The sequence below is a fragment of the Platalea leucorodia genome (genome assembly GCF_965183815.1).
Source record: "Platalea leucorodia genome assembly, chromosome: 1".
Lineage (NCBI taxonomy): Eukaryota > Metazoa > Chordata > Aves > Pelecaniformes > Threskiornithidae > Platalea > Platalea leucorodia.
The window spans coordinates 31682142-31699044 of record NC_138823.1 but is presented as its reverse complement, the minus strand read 5'-3'; the positions used below and the strand labels follow the sequence as shown (position 1 = coordinate 31699044).

The window sequence follows — 16903 nt, the reverse complement described above, 5'->3', positions numbered from 1 at the left end:
CAAACCAGACTGATCACACTCCAGGACACATACTTTCTAAAACAGACACACAAAAGGAAAATGGTGAAAATAAAAGTATGAAGATTACTGCCTGCTTTCCTAGTGTGATGTATTATTTCTTGTTTGCTATAGCATTGCCCAGCTGATCTAACAAGTCACATATTCAAGCAAAATTGATCTTTTGATGTCAATGTAACCCTTTCCAAACTGTTAGGTATATCACAAATATATGCCAGGCAATTTTGTAGCAGTATTTGAACTGGAACAAGGCCAGGAGCTGCTACCAAGAGCATTCTCAGTGGTAAAATGTTTGCAAAGCCTTGACCTTGTGCATTCTCTAAAATTACTATACAGATACGGCAACCAGAAAAGCTTGATATTCACCTATTTTAATAGTTTTGCTGAAAGTACTGTTTATTATAAAATCACTAGGTACTTCTTTTGACTCAGTTAAGTAACTTTGCATACATTTTCTTTCCATCTACTAGAAGTGAGTTTAACATTTTCGTTATTAGCTTTGAAGTGAAACAGTTCAGCAACTTCTAAACACAAGCCTGTGAAAGTAACAATGGTTTCAAATGTCTCCTCTGGCGTGTTTGTTTGTTTGTTTGTTTTTTTCCAAATCCAGTTGTTTAACTTTCCCTATGAAAATGTGCTAAGATAATAAGCTTTAGAAAAACAAAAAATTGTATATGCTAAGTAAAGATATGCTAGAGTCTAAACAGCTAAAATGTGAGCAATTCTAGCCTAGGCAAGATACTAAAGCTCTGGGAAAGTTTCTGCTTTTGTTCCTAGAGTCGATGATTAGGACAGAGTTTTCACCTCTCCTCAATTATTTATCTGTCAGACTAGCTTAGTTTGGTTTTCCTTCTCAGTTTCTGAAAACTAAGTGGAATGAGCTTCTATATACAATCCCAGACACATTCCTGGAATAAGATGAAAGTGAATGTGAAAACTTTTTCGAGTCTTATCAACTGTGACTTGCTGTATTTGTACTGTCATTTACAGGCTGCTAGCCCTCAGCAATAACTGGCGCTTGATGAAAGCAACCTTCCTGGTAAAACCTTTGAGATCTCCCCAAAGATTTACTTCCTGCATCCCAAGTCTATCTTCTCTCTATCCACAACAAATGTTATTTTAATTATTTTACCTGCAACCGCTAGGGCAGAAAAATCGGGGGCAGAAGGAAGGGATAAGGACAGAATGAGGATTTTCTGCTGAAAAAAAATGAGCCTGTTCTCTAGCAGCATTTTCCACTTGCTTCGGTAACAACAGCAGGGGGAGCGAGTTCAGTTTGGAGCTCTTCTCCAACTCACTTCTCCCACAATGATGGTTGGCCTCTTACTGCGTATTCCTTACCACAGCAGCCTAAGATGCAAAGAAAGGTGAATAGAGAATTGCAGAGGAAAGGGAGGAAAAGAAATAACAAGGGAAAAGGGAACTGTTCCTCTTGCGCTGGAAAGGGAGATGACAAACAGCTGGAGAGACAGGCGGGGGAAGGTGGAGGAAAGCACGTATACTTCCCACTGCCAGGAAACAAAGATTTCCAAAACATTCAGCCACTGAAGACCCTTTCCTTCACGGAAACCAGAAGCACCCCCCTCCTTTTTGTGACATCCACACCACATCCAGTAAAATAATTTATCAATACCTAAGTCAGGTTAAAACTACGGTAAAGAGTACTGTAAAGCAAAACAAGAACAATTAACAGTGACACGCTTACTGAGATGCTTTTGGGGTTTATGCAAGTCCAATCAATATATAATAATCCTACAGATATTCCTAAGTTGTTATAAAGGTATACTACTCGGTAGTACTGACAACCATGATGCTTTGCAGCCACTTGAACAAGACCACATTACTGTTCTGCCAATGGAGAGGACCTTCGAAAAAGATGCTAGGCAGACTCCTCTTACATTGTGGTTTTTTTGTTGTTTTTTTTTTTTTTTTTTTATTGCAGCTGTGCCTAGAATGGCTATGTCATGCATGGCTATCTCTTGTTTTTAAACCAGTACAAATGAACGAGAATCTAGCATTGTAGCCAGTGGACGATGGTTCCCTTTAGGCAAGCACATACTAGAGAAAAACCTGGACAGTTTTCCGCAGTTAGCGAATGCGGTAACTGAATGAACCGAAACACCAAATCCAGATTTGTGAATGCCCGGGTGACCACTCGCAGGTCTGAGTGCCCCTCTCTGCCTCATGTCAGCTCTCCGAACCAAAACTCCATTTCTCACAGGACTAGCAACATTCCCTATCCTTATGTCCCCTGCCCTCCCCACAGAGTGACTCCCCACTGCTATATATGCCCTGCAATGGCAGGACAATGTCCCTGAAATGCATCATGTTGACATTTTTGTACAATGTAGGCATTCAGTCTCCCTGTGGCCCAGTTACACCTCCAGGCATTACTGAGTATGTAACACGTACATGCTGGAACATCCTTGTGAACATGAGAACAGCACACGAAGATAGCTGCCTGAAAGAAAATGCCCCGTGTCTGAAAAAGAAAGGTAGCTCTTTTCTTTTCAAACTTGTTGACAGGTGAGTCACGCTGATCTCGCCATCACTCAGGCTGTGGGAGGCAGAGATTTCTCCTCTTCTGTCTGAACACTGCGCCCTAATCACAAGCCACTAGGTCACTGCAGCAGCAATGGATCACACCTTACACGCTGCAGCTGATTGCAGCTGAAAATCTCGCTAGCCTATTTAGTATCCAAGGAACAGGTTTGCCCCCGCAGTTCGCTCACGCTGCACAGCACCACGGAGCAGTAGAAACACACTACAGCTTTGCAAATGGAGCCTAGGCTTGTGCTTTCCACTGCTCCGTTTACACCTGTTCATACATTGTCGGATTGCCTTTCCAGCTCCTCCCAACTGGAAAACGTTGCCTCAATAATCGTAAACAGATGAAAACAAATTGGAGGGATTAGTCTTGAAAGGGTTCTACTCCTCTAGCTTACATAGAGACAGGCTCAAGGCCACTGCAGAAGGAGTTTAGGTTGTAACAGGCCTGTTCCAAGATGAAGCGAGGCTCCTTGGTTATACATCAGAACTTATGGTTCGGAAAGTGCTGGCCCTAATATTTGCGTGCAACATTACATGTTTTTATGTTTCAGTAATTCAAAACAGCCATAACTGTGATAAAAATAATCTTGTGGTTCCTCCTTGCTATATTTGAATTTACAATCCAGCTTTGAAATCTACTAAAAGAGATCCAAAAACTGGAGGACATCAACTACTGATATTCTGAACAATCTTCCTAATGAGCACCAAACAATTTCAAGACACTGACAATTGAGAAAGCCGTTAATTCTATAGGTCATACTTAGGCACCCGGCGGTGTAACTTCTTTATGTACAATCACTGTAAACAACCGCTTTAAAACTTAGTAAGTCCATCTTGCAGAGTGCTGAAGAGGAAACAATAGAGATTTACCTAAGGTTGGAAATGCCAGGATGAAACTACAAGCTGTTGAATGCTATGCTCCTAGTTGAACTGTATTTCTTCCTCTCTTACCATATTTCTTCCTCTTTTACACAAGAATTAGAAAAGCATAATTTCAAGTTCTGTTTTTATCCCCCACCTAATCACACAATGGTGCTGAGATCTACGAACACAAGAAAAACATCTGTGTGAATTTACTTTTGCTTCACAAAGCCTTCCTTCTAAACACTGTTACGCTATTACGAGGAGAGAAGAAAATGTGGACCTGGGGCATGGACAGTGCTGGATTCCAAACTCAATGAAATCTGTTCTCATAGAAGTAGAAAAGATGTTGCAATAGTATAATCTGTTTCTTTCCTTCAAAGAACTGATACACTGCAAGTTTTTACATTTTTGTTATTTATTGATTTTAACAGACTTTTCCCATCACTTACACAAAAATAAATACACAGTTTAAGAAAACATTATTGACATCATACAGCTAAATAAAGCAAGAATTTATTCTAGAAAGTGAATATCTGTAATATTAGTTATTATAATAACTAATTTTCCTTTCAGGACATAGTTCTTCTGTCAGTCAAGCAATTGAGAAACTGATGGGAACTGTGGCTTTACAACTGAGGACAGATTCTGGCATACCAGTGATTTTAAAAGAAAACTGGACTTGGTTTGAATACCACACTTCTACAAAAATGTTCAATTTTTTTTGTTTGTGATAATTTACCGATTAACTAAAATACGACTCTGTATCTTCTATAAATAAAACATCGTTATCAAGATACTCCAAAATTATATTTCCACCATTGTACAATGGACAGTCTTTATCAGATAGCCATGTTTCCAATGTGTGCTCGAATGGCAAGGCTTCTCCAGAGGCAGTATGGCACAACCTCAGCTTCTGTAAGACAACCAGCACAGAAATTAACATCAGGATTTGCCTATCTGAGATGCAGGAAGTGGGGTGGGGCAGGGAACAAAGGGTAAAAAAAAAAAAAAACCAAAATCAAAACCCAACAACCTGGAAAATGTTTGTTGTTATTACTGATTTACCTGGGATGTTGATTTGTTGTTGTCATTTTTAAGGCTTGCTAAGGAAGCTGCAAAATCTACTACTTTGCCAATACTCCACTTACTGCAAAAGAACATGGGCTTGCTTTTTTCTTTGTTCCCCTTTGGTAAAAATACTTGAAAGTAAATTCTTTCTGTCTAGAAAAACATGAAAAATAAACAAAAGAGTATTCACAGAAGAAACACATCATTCCAGTCATAACCATCTAATAGTTTTTCAGTAAAAAACTTAAATTTCAACCCAAAAATAACCAACTGAAACTTGTTCTATTCCATCAGTACCAAGGCCCCAGTTTACTGCAGAATATAAATGACTGAGATCATCAAGCCCAATCCCCTCCAGCTGCAGGCACATATATGATGGACGGTAAGTTCAGAAAGGTGGAGAGAACGTCTTTCGCCAGAGTCCCACAGCTAGACTGTTATATACAGACAGCCACGAAACAGTGTCTGCCCTGGGTTTACTAGACAACAATGACTGTTCTGGGGAGAAAAAGGTGAGTTTAAATAAGCAGCGCTGGCTTTTGGCAGCAGTATAATGTCTCAAATTAGAATGCAAAGGTGGTCGAAACAGAACAATTCACTGTACTAGCAATGCCTGCTTCACAAACCAACATTCTGGTCACGGCCAGCTAATCCTTTATCCTGTTTTTCCTCCTTTTATGTACTAAATGCTCTTTCAGTATTGACTAGACTGAAACATTTCTTCAAGAAATTTCAAGAGTAACCTATGAAGGGGAGATTTTGAATGGGATTGGGACAATCCCTTCTTCAGGTTTATTTCTTCTTGACATTCGACAGAAGACACAGAGCAAGCATGATTGGCATATACATCAGTTAAGACCACCCTTGCCAGACACTAGCAAACGAGACAGAAGTCTTCTTTTTAAGGGATTTATTTATGACTTCCCTAGAAAAATATGGAACTACCCTTCCCCCAGCTATGTTCATAAAACTGAGTCTGAATTTCAACCTGTGCATTTTCCTCAAAACTTGAGTGCTCTCCACACACAAGAAAATCTTTAACATCCAGGAATATTACAAAGGGGCAAGGGAAGCAGGGCCTGAATCTTGCTAAAACGTAAATTACCACAACTTGTAAAACAGCTAACACAACAGCCATCCTTTTAGGGACACACGCTAACATCACTCAACTGCTATCAGAGCCTCAGCACCTTCCTACAGTTGCTCCTCCAGTTCTGAGGATGATTAGACAGTCTCCCACAGTTCACTGGAACTAAATTCACAGAACAGCTCATTCTACTGTTGCATCCCTAACGATGGGATACGCCTCCTGGAATTTCCGTGCCATATCCAAGAAAATGCCGGTCAGTCAGGGACACAATAACTAACACTATTTTGCAGCATGGCCCTCCTGTTTTAAGCTGGTCAGTCTCAAGAGGGGTAACTCATATCAGGTCTGACACCAAAAGGAGCAATCATCTGCAGAAAGCTAATTGGAACAAAGAGGCCAGAGAAAAGATATTTCTAAGAGAGCCTGCTTTTCCTGATCATAGATTAAGAAAGCTCAGGAAGGACCTCCAGTGTCACATCGTCCAAAACCATGCTCAAAGCAGGGGGAACTTTAAAGCTGGACCTAACTATATAGGGTAGATCAGGATGCTCCAAGTCAGAGTCAATCAAGTTTTGAACATCCCAAAGATGTCGATTCCACAAATTTTCAGAGCAGCTTGTTCCAAGGTCTGACCACCCTCACTGTCATTTTTCTTCCTGTTATCTAATGGGAATTTCGCATGTTGCAGCTTGTGCCCATGGGCTTCTGTCCTTTTGCTGTGCACCTCCAAGAAAAATGTGTCAATCTTCTCTATGTAGTGATGAGAGAACTAATGTGCCTAAGAGGCATGCCAGAAACTTCATATTCAAAAAAACTCTCATCAAACTGGAACAAGCTGGGCAGAAGGCTAGAAGGAGTCTAGGAAGCAATTTAAATAGAGAGGTGCTGAAGGTTAACAGGCCTAATTTACCAGTGTTAGAATTACCGCTATTCTAGATGATTAAACAATTAATATCCAAATGAGAAAATGAATAGTAGGAGAAATTAGCATATGGTAATTTGTGCTACACTTTTTAGAGCTTACTGGCTTTGGAATTAGGAAGCAACCTTTAAAATTTTCTTATATATATTAAGGGTGGATTTTTTTAATTATGTTCCACAATATTTAAAATTAATCACTTTCCCTCCAGCAGATATTTATTAAAGTGGTACTATCTGTGAAGAATGCTACAAGCAGGTCTTTGTATTATGACTTCTGCCTAAGCAGAGTTATCTCATTTCTAAGCATGGCAAAGTATAAAAAAAGAAATTCATAAGAGAACTCAGTAATGGAATAGCTGTAGTTTTAAAAACAATAATTAAATGTACTTTACTATGATAAGACCTAACAATAAGACTACCACATAGAATGTTTTCAGTATTATAAAATCAATATAACAGGCTTGGTGTGCTCCAACATATAACAATGTGGTGAAAAGTAATTTAAATACAGTTCTTTTAAGAGGATGCGTAAGTACAGATCTAAAGTAAAACCCTAGCTGAAAGAATCAAGGTGTTTCTAAACCCAACATAATTCTGATATGTGGAAAAGACTTGAACACCAGCTTTGACTGGCCACAGTAGTGAAAAACAATAAAGAATCTGTGAAATACTGCAAGAATCAAAGAAATTAAAGGGTGAAAGAAACATAAAGAGGCTGTCAAAACCCTTTTCCAACCCAAAGGCAGGAACAACTGCTGTCAGGCCCTTCATACCTCATCCAGAAATGTAATAAATGTCTATTAAATCTGAGTAGCAGAAAAAAGAATAGAGCTTTGCAGAACACAAAGCTCAGTTTCGTATGAGACAGGTTCAATCTGACTGGTAGAGAGTTGTGCAAGCTGCGTCCTCTTTGTGTCAGCAGCCTCTCAGTACCCAGCATGAAAAGCATCCCTTTGAGATGAGTTTGCCATGTGTGACTGGTACCCCCTGCTCCTGACCCGTGGTAATATGCAGCACAACCATTCATGATTAAAGAAGAATCATGTCCTGGAGCTATCCCTCTGAAACATCAGAAAATATGAGTAACTAGAGTAAATGGAGCAGTGCTTCCTTATTCAATTGTTAAGGTAAAATTGAAACTTCCCTTCTGCCTCTCCCTGCCCCCTGAAAACAGCAAATATAACCTAAATATATTCGGTATGGATATTCTGTGAGCTGGATACACGGCAACACTAACTGGGCTACTGAAACAATTGGTGAAGAAACAATGCCAGAGCCCCAGCCAGGAGGTCACCTGTTTGGGGACCAAATGGATAGGGGGTAGGAAATAAGTTCCGTGGTCCACCTGCCAAATTGATTATGTTGGACCTCTCCCTCGAACACCCAAGGGGTGGCGTTATATCCTTACTGGAGCTGAAAGACTATCAGGCTTAGGGAAAGTTTTTGCTTGCCGGAAAACTGATGGTCTTACCGCTGTGGCAGGATTTAATCAATGGTTTGCTGACACTCCCATGCCCTCTGCTGTGCAGTCTGACAATGGCACTCATTAAAAAAAAAAAATTTCCAGGAATGGTGTGAACACCACAGAGCTGCCTGGGTGTTCCACCTGTCCTACAGACCCCAAAGTAACAGCACAGTCGAGACCTGGAATGGTCTACTCAAACGATCTCTATACAGATTGTTTATATACAGGAAAATGGGGTAAAGCCCTACCTGAAGCTGTTTGATGCTGTTTGATGCTTAAATAACCAGCAGACAGCCACTGGATGCCCAGTGGTACAAGCTCATTTTCTGCTCTCCAACCCATAAAACATCTAAAACTCCCACTGTCAGCATGTCATTTTTCTCAGGGTGACACTGTTCTTATTAACTACCCTTTGACGGTTAAAATATCTGTCACTTTACTAACTACCTGAGAAAAGGGCATATGGAAAACTGTTTCTAAATGGGGGCTCCCTTTAACTTTCACTGAGGCTTGGATAATTCCCAAGACTGAGTAATTTCTTATTGCTTCAGGTAATGAACTGTACTCGGACAGATTCTTTGGCCTCAACAAACCTGGAGTGCGCCCAAGGAATCATCACTTTATCTTCATGGAAACCTCAGCTGTAAAAAGATGATCACAACACCCACTGTATTGTACTTATCCTTATTTGTACCTCTTCCTCTCTATTTCAAGAATGGGATGATAATCATGTCATTCAGTTCATGAACATCATTTCTTAAATGGGTAATGAATAAAACTGTTGATATTGTTTATATCACCCCCAATCTTCAGATGCTAATTCTGAGTGGGTTGCTGAACCTGTTTCTGAAACATCTTGGTACCAACCGAAGCTGGCATACTCACTCTCCAACTCTCCAAATGATCAAACTCAACCTTGTAAGACACATTCTTAAGATAAGACCCCATGGTGCACTGCAATGCCCCAACATACAAATTCAACCTGGGTGGGAAAAACAAGCAATTGTGATTATACCCAGCTCTACAATCGAACACAAACTCGGTTTCAGCTGATACACTATAATTGAACCACACTTTTGTAATGAATCCAATTTAAGAACCACAGGCATCTGTAAAAACAAATCAGTGATTACAAATAATACTGTTTTAAATATTTCACCACCCTGGAATCTCGCATGGACTGTTAATGGCAAATTTTGCCAAAGATACTATAATCTCACTTGTCCTAATTCTACACTCTACAGACTAATGGTTGGTTAAGAACTAACGACAATTGGACCATTGGTAACTGGAATAACAACTCTGGCTGTATATACACCAACCCTTTTCACACCATTTGAATGAGCCACACTCGCCTGCTTACATTTGATCATTGTGGCCATGAAAAAGAGGTTCACCAATGGTGTGAGGAATGTTTCCCTAGAAATTTTACAGTACCAGATCAGTGGCCCACCATTCCAGCATCTGGATGGTTCTGGCTCCGTGGCACAAATGCCTGTAAGTCTGCCACCACAACAGACAGGTACTTGTACCACATCATGTCTTGTTCCTTATGCATTTCAATAAAAAAAATTAACTTCTACCTTTTTACACAACCATTACCCTGTATGCGATTAAGTGTGTTCTGATCAATCCCTTGGTATAAAGAATGACGAAATTCCATCGATTTATGCATGCATTGTTTCCAAGTTTAAGTATTGATAAGCTGGAAAGAGCTATTATGAATATTTCTGCTACACTTGAAATTGTCCAAAATGCTACTGTAGATGCTTTAAAAAATGTTTGCAATCAGAAATCAGTTCACTTTCACAATTAGCAATTCAAAATCACTGGGCCTTAGATTATCTTTTAGTGTCACAAGGAAGTATATGTATACTGTTAAACACCACTTGTTGTTTTTATACTAACAAATCTAAACAAATCAAATATGATATAAACATCATTCAATGACAAGTTTGTACTTTTCACCAAATATCTTGAGAGCAACTCTTGTCAGAAGGTCTACCCGCTGACTGGTTTTGGCTGTGGTTCTGGCTACCTGACTTCAGAACGTGGGCCCGTCACATTTTGTTAATGTTAACTCTTGTTATAGCTGTTGGAATTATGTTATTTTGTGCTATATCTTACTTTAAATCTTTATGCATATCAATTGCTAAAACCAATGGTTTATGCTCTCCTCACCCCTCGGATGAGCAGCCTTCAGATAACACATGGCCCATTGCTGCCGTGGAGTCCTCTTTATGAACCCGTTGCTAAGCTGTAGGCTGTGGGCAAGAGGGGATGGTACCACCATCACTGGCGTCCTTCCCTGTTCGCGCCGGTGTCAAGGGGTGGGGTGTGACCGGTACCCCCTGCTCCTGACCCCTGGTAATACAGTTAGCATAACTAACACCATTTTAAATGGCAAACAGCCATTCTCTGTGACCAAGCTGGTCACTTATCAGTCCCCTCTCCCCTCCTCCTGATGGCCCTGAAGGTCCTGCGCACCAGGCAGACGACTTCTCCCCCTCCCTACTGGTCTCAAGGTCCCTGAGTGCCAGGCCGACTACTCCTCTCCTTACCAGCCTTGAAGGTCCCAGACACCAGGCCAACCTGGTGGTGACGACCCCATCACAGAACAGGGAAGCCTAGCAAAACACAGAGCTCTGTCCATAAAATCAAGCAGTTACAAGCCCTAAGCGGGACCTGGACCAGAACTGCTGCTGGAATGCAAAACCCGTCATCCCCCGGTGGCCAGGGATGCCTCCACCATCCTCTGCCTCCTCCGCGGACTGAGTGACTTGTATTCTTTTACATGTTTCGAGTCTAGATGATGACTGTGATATTGATACAGCAAGCCAAGTATTAAGATTTGACCCAATCTGCAGAGGGTCCAGGTGATTAGGAAGCATAAGCTAAGCTGTGCTATAAAATTCTGTGCTACGCTACTTATAAAATTGTGCAACACTGATTCTGATTATAAAAATCCTGTGCAACTCTGATCAAAAAATTCTATGCTATGCTGATCATCAAATTCTGTTAAAATAATAAAGCTTTAATTGTAACTACAACTTAGTGCCGTCATCATTCCGCCAAAGATCCCGAAAAGAACCCGTCTATCCTCACAGTGTTGGGTGACAGCCATATGGCAGGCAAATACATTTCTGCTATAAAATAAAGGAATTTGACCTGACTGCTCCGAACTCTACACGGACACCTTATAACAGACATAAGACTAGTGAGATCGTTTTTGGGTACTGGCTGAAATAGATGTATAAATGATTGTGGGCTTGAAGAATTAAATCGAAAACCAAACTGAGGGAACTAGATGAAGAACAAGAAATTTAGAAAACTTCCTATTTCCTTTGAGAATTCAGTTATTGAAAATAAACATAACTGACCTGAGGCAAGGACTTGTCCCCACACGCGTGCATTTTCAGTTTCATTAATGCCACTTTTGCTGCTGTCTCATTGTTTTTCGCTCCTTTACGTTTTTTGCTTTTTTCTTCCTCATTTTTTTTAGAATCTGAGAACAATATTATTCCCGTTAGTGTGATGAGTCACTGCCTCCTGAACATATCCTGAAATTAGCCTATTGGGCCTCATTATATCTCCAAAGTTCCCATTCCTTTCATGTCCCCCTGAGGCATGATATCAGGTACTCCTATTCAAGAATATTTGGAATTCTTACAGTCCTAACAGAACTCTTTTACACTGAAAAGCAGATGAACACTGTCACGAGGCAAACACAGGCTGCAAATGCCAAACAGATACAAATTCCTAAGTTTCTACACCTGTGGCCATCACAGCATTCATATGGCAACAGTTTCAGGTCCTCCTGTCTACACATAACCCCACCGTCCAGTTAGGCAGCTCTGTTTATTCTCTTTCCTGTCCTACATCTTGTTTAAAAGCTGCAAAACATTACCTTGTAGACTCACATTTTTTGCCAGGTTGGTTGTGTAGATATAATCCCAGCAGATTGGCATGTGCACCCAATACAATACAATTGCATTATTTGCACATGAATTAATATGCAAATAATAATGGCTAAGTACAATTCCTTACATTATAGTAGTTGTAGAATGAGAAAAGACAATAATTCTGAAAGAAACCTGAGCCACATTTAAAGATTCTCTTTATAGACATACGCTACTGTTGTCTCAGTCTAGATGAACAGTATTACATGCTGACAGGGGAGTTTAGGGCTATTTAAGCAAGGAAGCCCCATCCTTTCTTCTTATTTGGTCAAGCCTGAACCCTCAGAGGAGGTCAAAGCTCAAACAGCCTTCTGAAGAAAACTGTACAATATGTACCCCAGTGTACTTGCCTATAATATGTTTAACTAGCTGCTGGGTGGCAGCCATTCGAGGTTTTGGTGTGTCCAGTTTCTCGCATTCATGGTCTGATTGATGCCGGTGTCTGTAAACAACAGTGTAAAACCTTTATTACCTTTTCCACACACTAATGAATAAGTATTGATGTTTAAACACTCTGTTCCACTCACCTTAGACAAAAATGTTTTTCACAGTAGGGACATAAAACTGGCAAAAGCTCCTTTCTGTTGCAGTCCTTGTATGAGCATGGGTAAGATCTGTGCTGATCTGGTTTCACAGAATTGTTTCTTATATTCACCTAAGCATTAGTACAAAATATTTTGTGTAAATAAGCAGATATTACAGATACAAGTCACCACCCCAACTTTCCAAAAGAACTGTGCTAGCTCTCCATTCTATGGGCAAAACTAGAGATTTTCTCCTACTTTTGTCCTGGTTAAGTTTAGCTCAGTGTTACAAAAAGAACCATCATCCTACTCAAACTCAATTTATTTCTGACAGGCAGAAAACGAGTAGGTTCATTTTTTTTAAGATTGTCACATTCTCAGTTAAATAATTCGTACTTATATACTATGTCTATATATCTGATCTGAAAATAGACAGTTAAGTTGCACGGAATTTTAATTTTAAGATAGTCATATATTTTAGATTACCTCAGAACACCCATGAGCATCCCGGCTCCTGTGCTGAAGGCTTTGTGGCGAAAGAAGAAAATATCACACCGTTATCAACATTTCAGGGAAAGAAAACTTCATATGAAAACATTTAAGTATTTAAAGAATGATCTGACAAGTTTTATCATGGGAACACTTCAATTGAAAAATTAATCTCCAAAATTTGTTCTAACCTATGCATTTCACACCTTGAATGGATTGATCATATTCTTCCCGAGTATGTAAAACACTGAGCTCTTGGAACTTATGCCCCAAGATAACAAACCATTTCAAGAGAATAAGGACATTAGCATGCTTAAGAATTCAGCTCAAAGCAACTGGAGTTTGTCTGTTTTAATGGATTTTGCATCACCTTTCACAACAGCAGAAATCCCTTGAAGGCTTTTAACATGTTAAAAGTGAAATCTGCCCTTATTCTATCTGAGTTTATTTCAGGTGCCCTCTGCTAATCTGAAGTGTAAATCAAAGTACAGGCCCTGATCTGAACCTTAGAAGAAACTTACATTTTTTTTCTACAAGGAAAAATACCTCCCCCTCCCAAAAAAATCAGTACAAAACAGGGTCTAAGCTAGATGCCTTCCAAAATAACCTACCTGTATTCTCAAGATAATCCCACTGATTTCGAAGTTCCACAACAGCCACGTGGTAAAAAAGTGGCATGTTCAATGAAACAATTATTTTTAACTAAATGTACCTGAATTGAGGCACAGAATGTTTTATACAATGTTTAGGTCTACACAACTGCCACACTGAGATCTTGTAGGAAAACCAACTTAATTTCCTTTCATGAGAAGGTCACCCATCTAGTTGACCTAAAGAAGCCAGTAGATGTGGTGGTTTTGGATTTTAGCAAAGCTTTTGATACTGTCTCTCACAGTATCCTTCTGGATAAAATGTCCAGCACGCAGCTAGACAAGTCCATGATACTTTTTGGCTCACTGGTCAGGCTCAGAGGGTTAGAGTAAATGGGGTTACATCAGGCTGGTGGCCAGTCACCAGTGGGGTTCCGCTGGGCTCAATTTAAGGGCCAGTGCTCTTTAATGCTTTTATAAATGATCTGGATGCAGGAATCAAACATACATTAACTTTGCTGATGATACTAAACTAGGAGGAGCTGTGGACTCCCTCGAGGGTGGAGAGGCCTTACAGAGAGATCTGGACAGACTAGAGAGCTGGGCAGTCATCAACCATATGAAATTTAACAAGAACAAATGCTGGATTCTCCACCTGGGACAGGGTAATCCTGGTTACACATACAAATTGGGGGACAAGAGGCTGGAAAGCAGCCCTACGGAGAGCTGGGGGTTTGGGCTGATGGCAAGTTTAATATGAGTCAACAGTGTGCCCTGGCAGCCAAAAGGGCCAACCATGTCCTGGGGTGCATCAAGCACAGCATAGCTAGCCAGTCGAGGGAGGTGACTGTCCCACCCTACACTGCACTGGTGCAGGCTCACCTCGAGTCCTGTGTGCAGCTTTGGGCACCTCAATATAAGGACATCAAACTATTACAGTGTGGCCAGAGGAGGGTGACCAAGATGGTGAAAGGCCTCGAGGGCAACACTTGCGAGGAACACCTGAGGTCACTTGGTTTGTTCAGCTTGGAGAAGGCTGAGGGGTGACCTCATCACAGTCTATGGCTTCCTCAAGGGGGGGCAGCGGAGGGGGAGCTGCTGATCTCCTCTCTCTGGTGACCAGGGGTAGGACACAAGGAAATGGAAGGATGCTGCATCAGGGGAAGTTCAGATTGGACATTAGGAAAAGGTTCTTCACTGAGACACTGGGACAGGGTCCCCAGGGAAGTGGTCACGGCACCAAGCCTGTCAGAGTTCAAGGAGCGTCTGGATGATGCTCTTGTCACATGGTTTAGTTTTAGGTAGTCCTGCGAGGAACACAGAATTGGACTCAATGATCCTTATGGGTCCCTTCTAATTTGAGATACTCTATGATTCTATGAACTTACCAAAAGACACCTGAACAGCCATCACATACAAAGGGGAGAAAATCTGAAACAAAGAGATTTGTTTTCAGTTAGACAATATGGTCATTGTTTTGCTGATAGTTTCTAGCTTAATTTTTACGATTAACTTTTGCTTACCTATATCATGGGGTAGGTATCTCTACAAGGACACTTAGCAACTGCATCTACACAGTACCTAGAAGTGGCTTTTGTAACACAGTTACACTGTTAACTCCCCTAGCTAGTATTACTGAAAAATATATGAGTAGGTAAATTATATTTATAAACATTCCGGAAGTTGGAATTATGCTTTAAATTATTTTTTTTCAATATCGAACTTTGAAACTAGAACATTTGACTAGCCATCAAACTTACCAGTTATGCTAAAAATTGAACTTATTGCGAGACCACTAAGAATACTATTTACTAACTGCTGGAGTACTGGACAATTTAAATTTTTATTATCTGGATTGCCAACTGGAGGAGATGCTATCCCTTCCAAAAAGCCAGCATCTCCTCCATTTGACAGTCCTGATGATCCTGATTGTCCTGGTTTCCGCTGGCATAGAGTTAATTTTCTTCCTAGTAGCTGCTACAGTGCTGTGTTTTGGATTTAGGATGAGAATAATGTTGATAACACACTGATGTTTTGGTTGCTGCTAAGTGGTGCTCACACTCGTCAAGGACTTTTCAGCTTCCCATGCTCTGCCAGGTGCACAAGAAGCTGGGAGGGGGCACAGCCAGGACAGCTGACCCAGACTGGCCAAAGGGCTATGCCATACCGTATGACGTCATGCTCAGTGTATAAGCTGGGGGAACAAGAAGGAAGGGGGGGACGTTTGGCGTGATGGCATTTGTCTTCCCAAGTCACTGTTATGTGTGATGGAGCCCTGCTTTCCTGGAGATGGCTGAACACCTGCCTGCCGATGGGAAGTAGTGAATGAATTCCTTGTTTTGCTTTGCCTGTGCACATGGCTTTTGCTTTACTTATTAAACTGTCTTCATCTCAATCCACGAGTTTTTTCTCTTTTATCCTTCTGATTCTCTCCCCCATCCTGATGGGAGGGGAGTGAGCAAGCAGCTGCGTGGGGCTTAGTTGCTGGCTGGGGTTAAATCACGACACTGATGATTCCTCTCTATCCTTCATATCATACATACTGTCCTTGTGTAATAAATTGCACATAGTTCTTAAGTCTCTGCACACATTCCCCATCTACTGCATCAATTCTTACAGATAAAATCACTTCACCGTCTGCTGAACTCGGCCACATCACCAATGGCTGCAACCGCCCCCCTCCAGGCCATTACTCCATTTCTCCATCCTTCAGATTTGGTCTTAATGGGCCACCATGCACCTGTACTCCACAGCTCAGGTCACAAAGACCTCAGTCACTTCATCTGTAAAACCGAGCGCTCCCATCAGAAAGCTTTCCGTACAAGTGTTTTTGCTGCCTCTTGCTGAAAGGTTACTTTTTTCATTAACATCGTTCCTGAGATCAAAGAAGGCAAGCGAGGGGGAAAAATGGAGAAACAGGGTAACGACAGTCGGCAAAGCAGGGGATTACACGCCTGGTGGCACAACTGAAACGGCATGCCCCGGCAGCGGACCCTGCGGGGCTGCGGCAGCGCGGAGGACGCCCCGCGGGGGAGGCACCGCACCGCCGCCCCCGCACCGCCGCCCCGGCCCCGGCCCCGCCGCCGCCTGGCCCCGCCACCCCGCCCTCCCTTACCGAGCTGGCGGCAATCCGCCACCCCGCAGTGCTGCCCCAGCTCCAGCTCCGCCATCTTCCCGGCCTCCCACAGGGGGCGGGCAGGGGGCGGGCCTGCTATGCAGATGTGCCGGCGCTCCCCGCCCCGGGGCGCGGCTGCCCCACCGGCGGGGCCTGAGGGGCGGCGGCGGCTGGGCGCTGAGGCGGGGCGTCCCGCCGCCCGCACCGGGCCCCCGGCAGGAGCGGCTGCCTCGCCGGGCGGCCTGCGCCG

At 41.9% G+C, this 16903-nt stretch overlaps 1 protein-coding gene across 1 annotated transcript; it reads right to left on the bottom strand.

The window, feature by feature from the left end:
* Positions 1-3960: 3960 nt before the first annotated feature.
* ZFAND1 (zinc finger AN1-type containing 1) lies at positions 3961-16710 on the bottom strand. The gene is made up of 8 exons (XM_082337737.1): positions 16654-16710; positions 14927-14969; positions 12946-12985; positions 12463-12590; positions 12286-12377; positions 11357-11481; positions 4498-4653; positions 3961-4345 (listed from the first exon to the last, which is right to left on the bottom strand). The coding sequence occupies exons 1-8, from the start codon at positions 16706-16708 to the stop codon at positions 4175-4177; spliced, it is 810 nt and encodes a 269-aa protein (XP_082193863.1). The 5' UTR covers positions 16709-16710; the 3' UTR covers positions 3961-4174.
* Between the last annotated feature and the right edge of the window lie 193 nt (positions 16711-16903).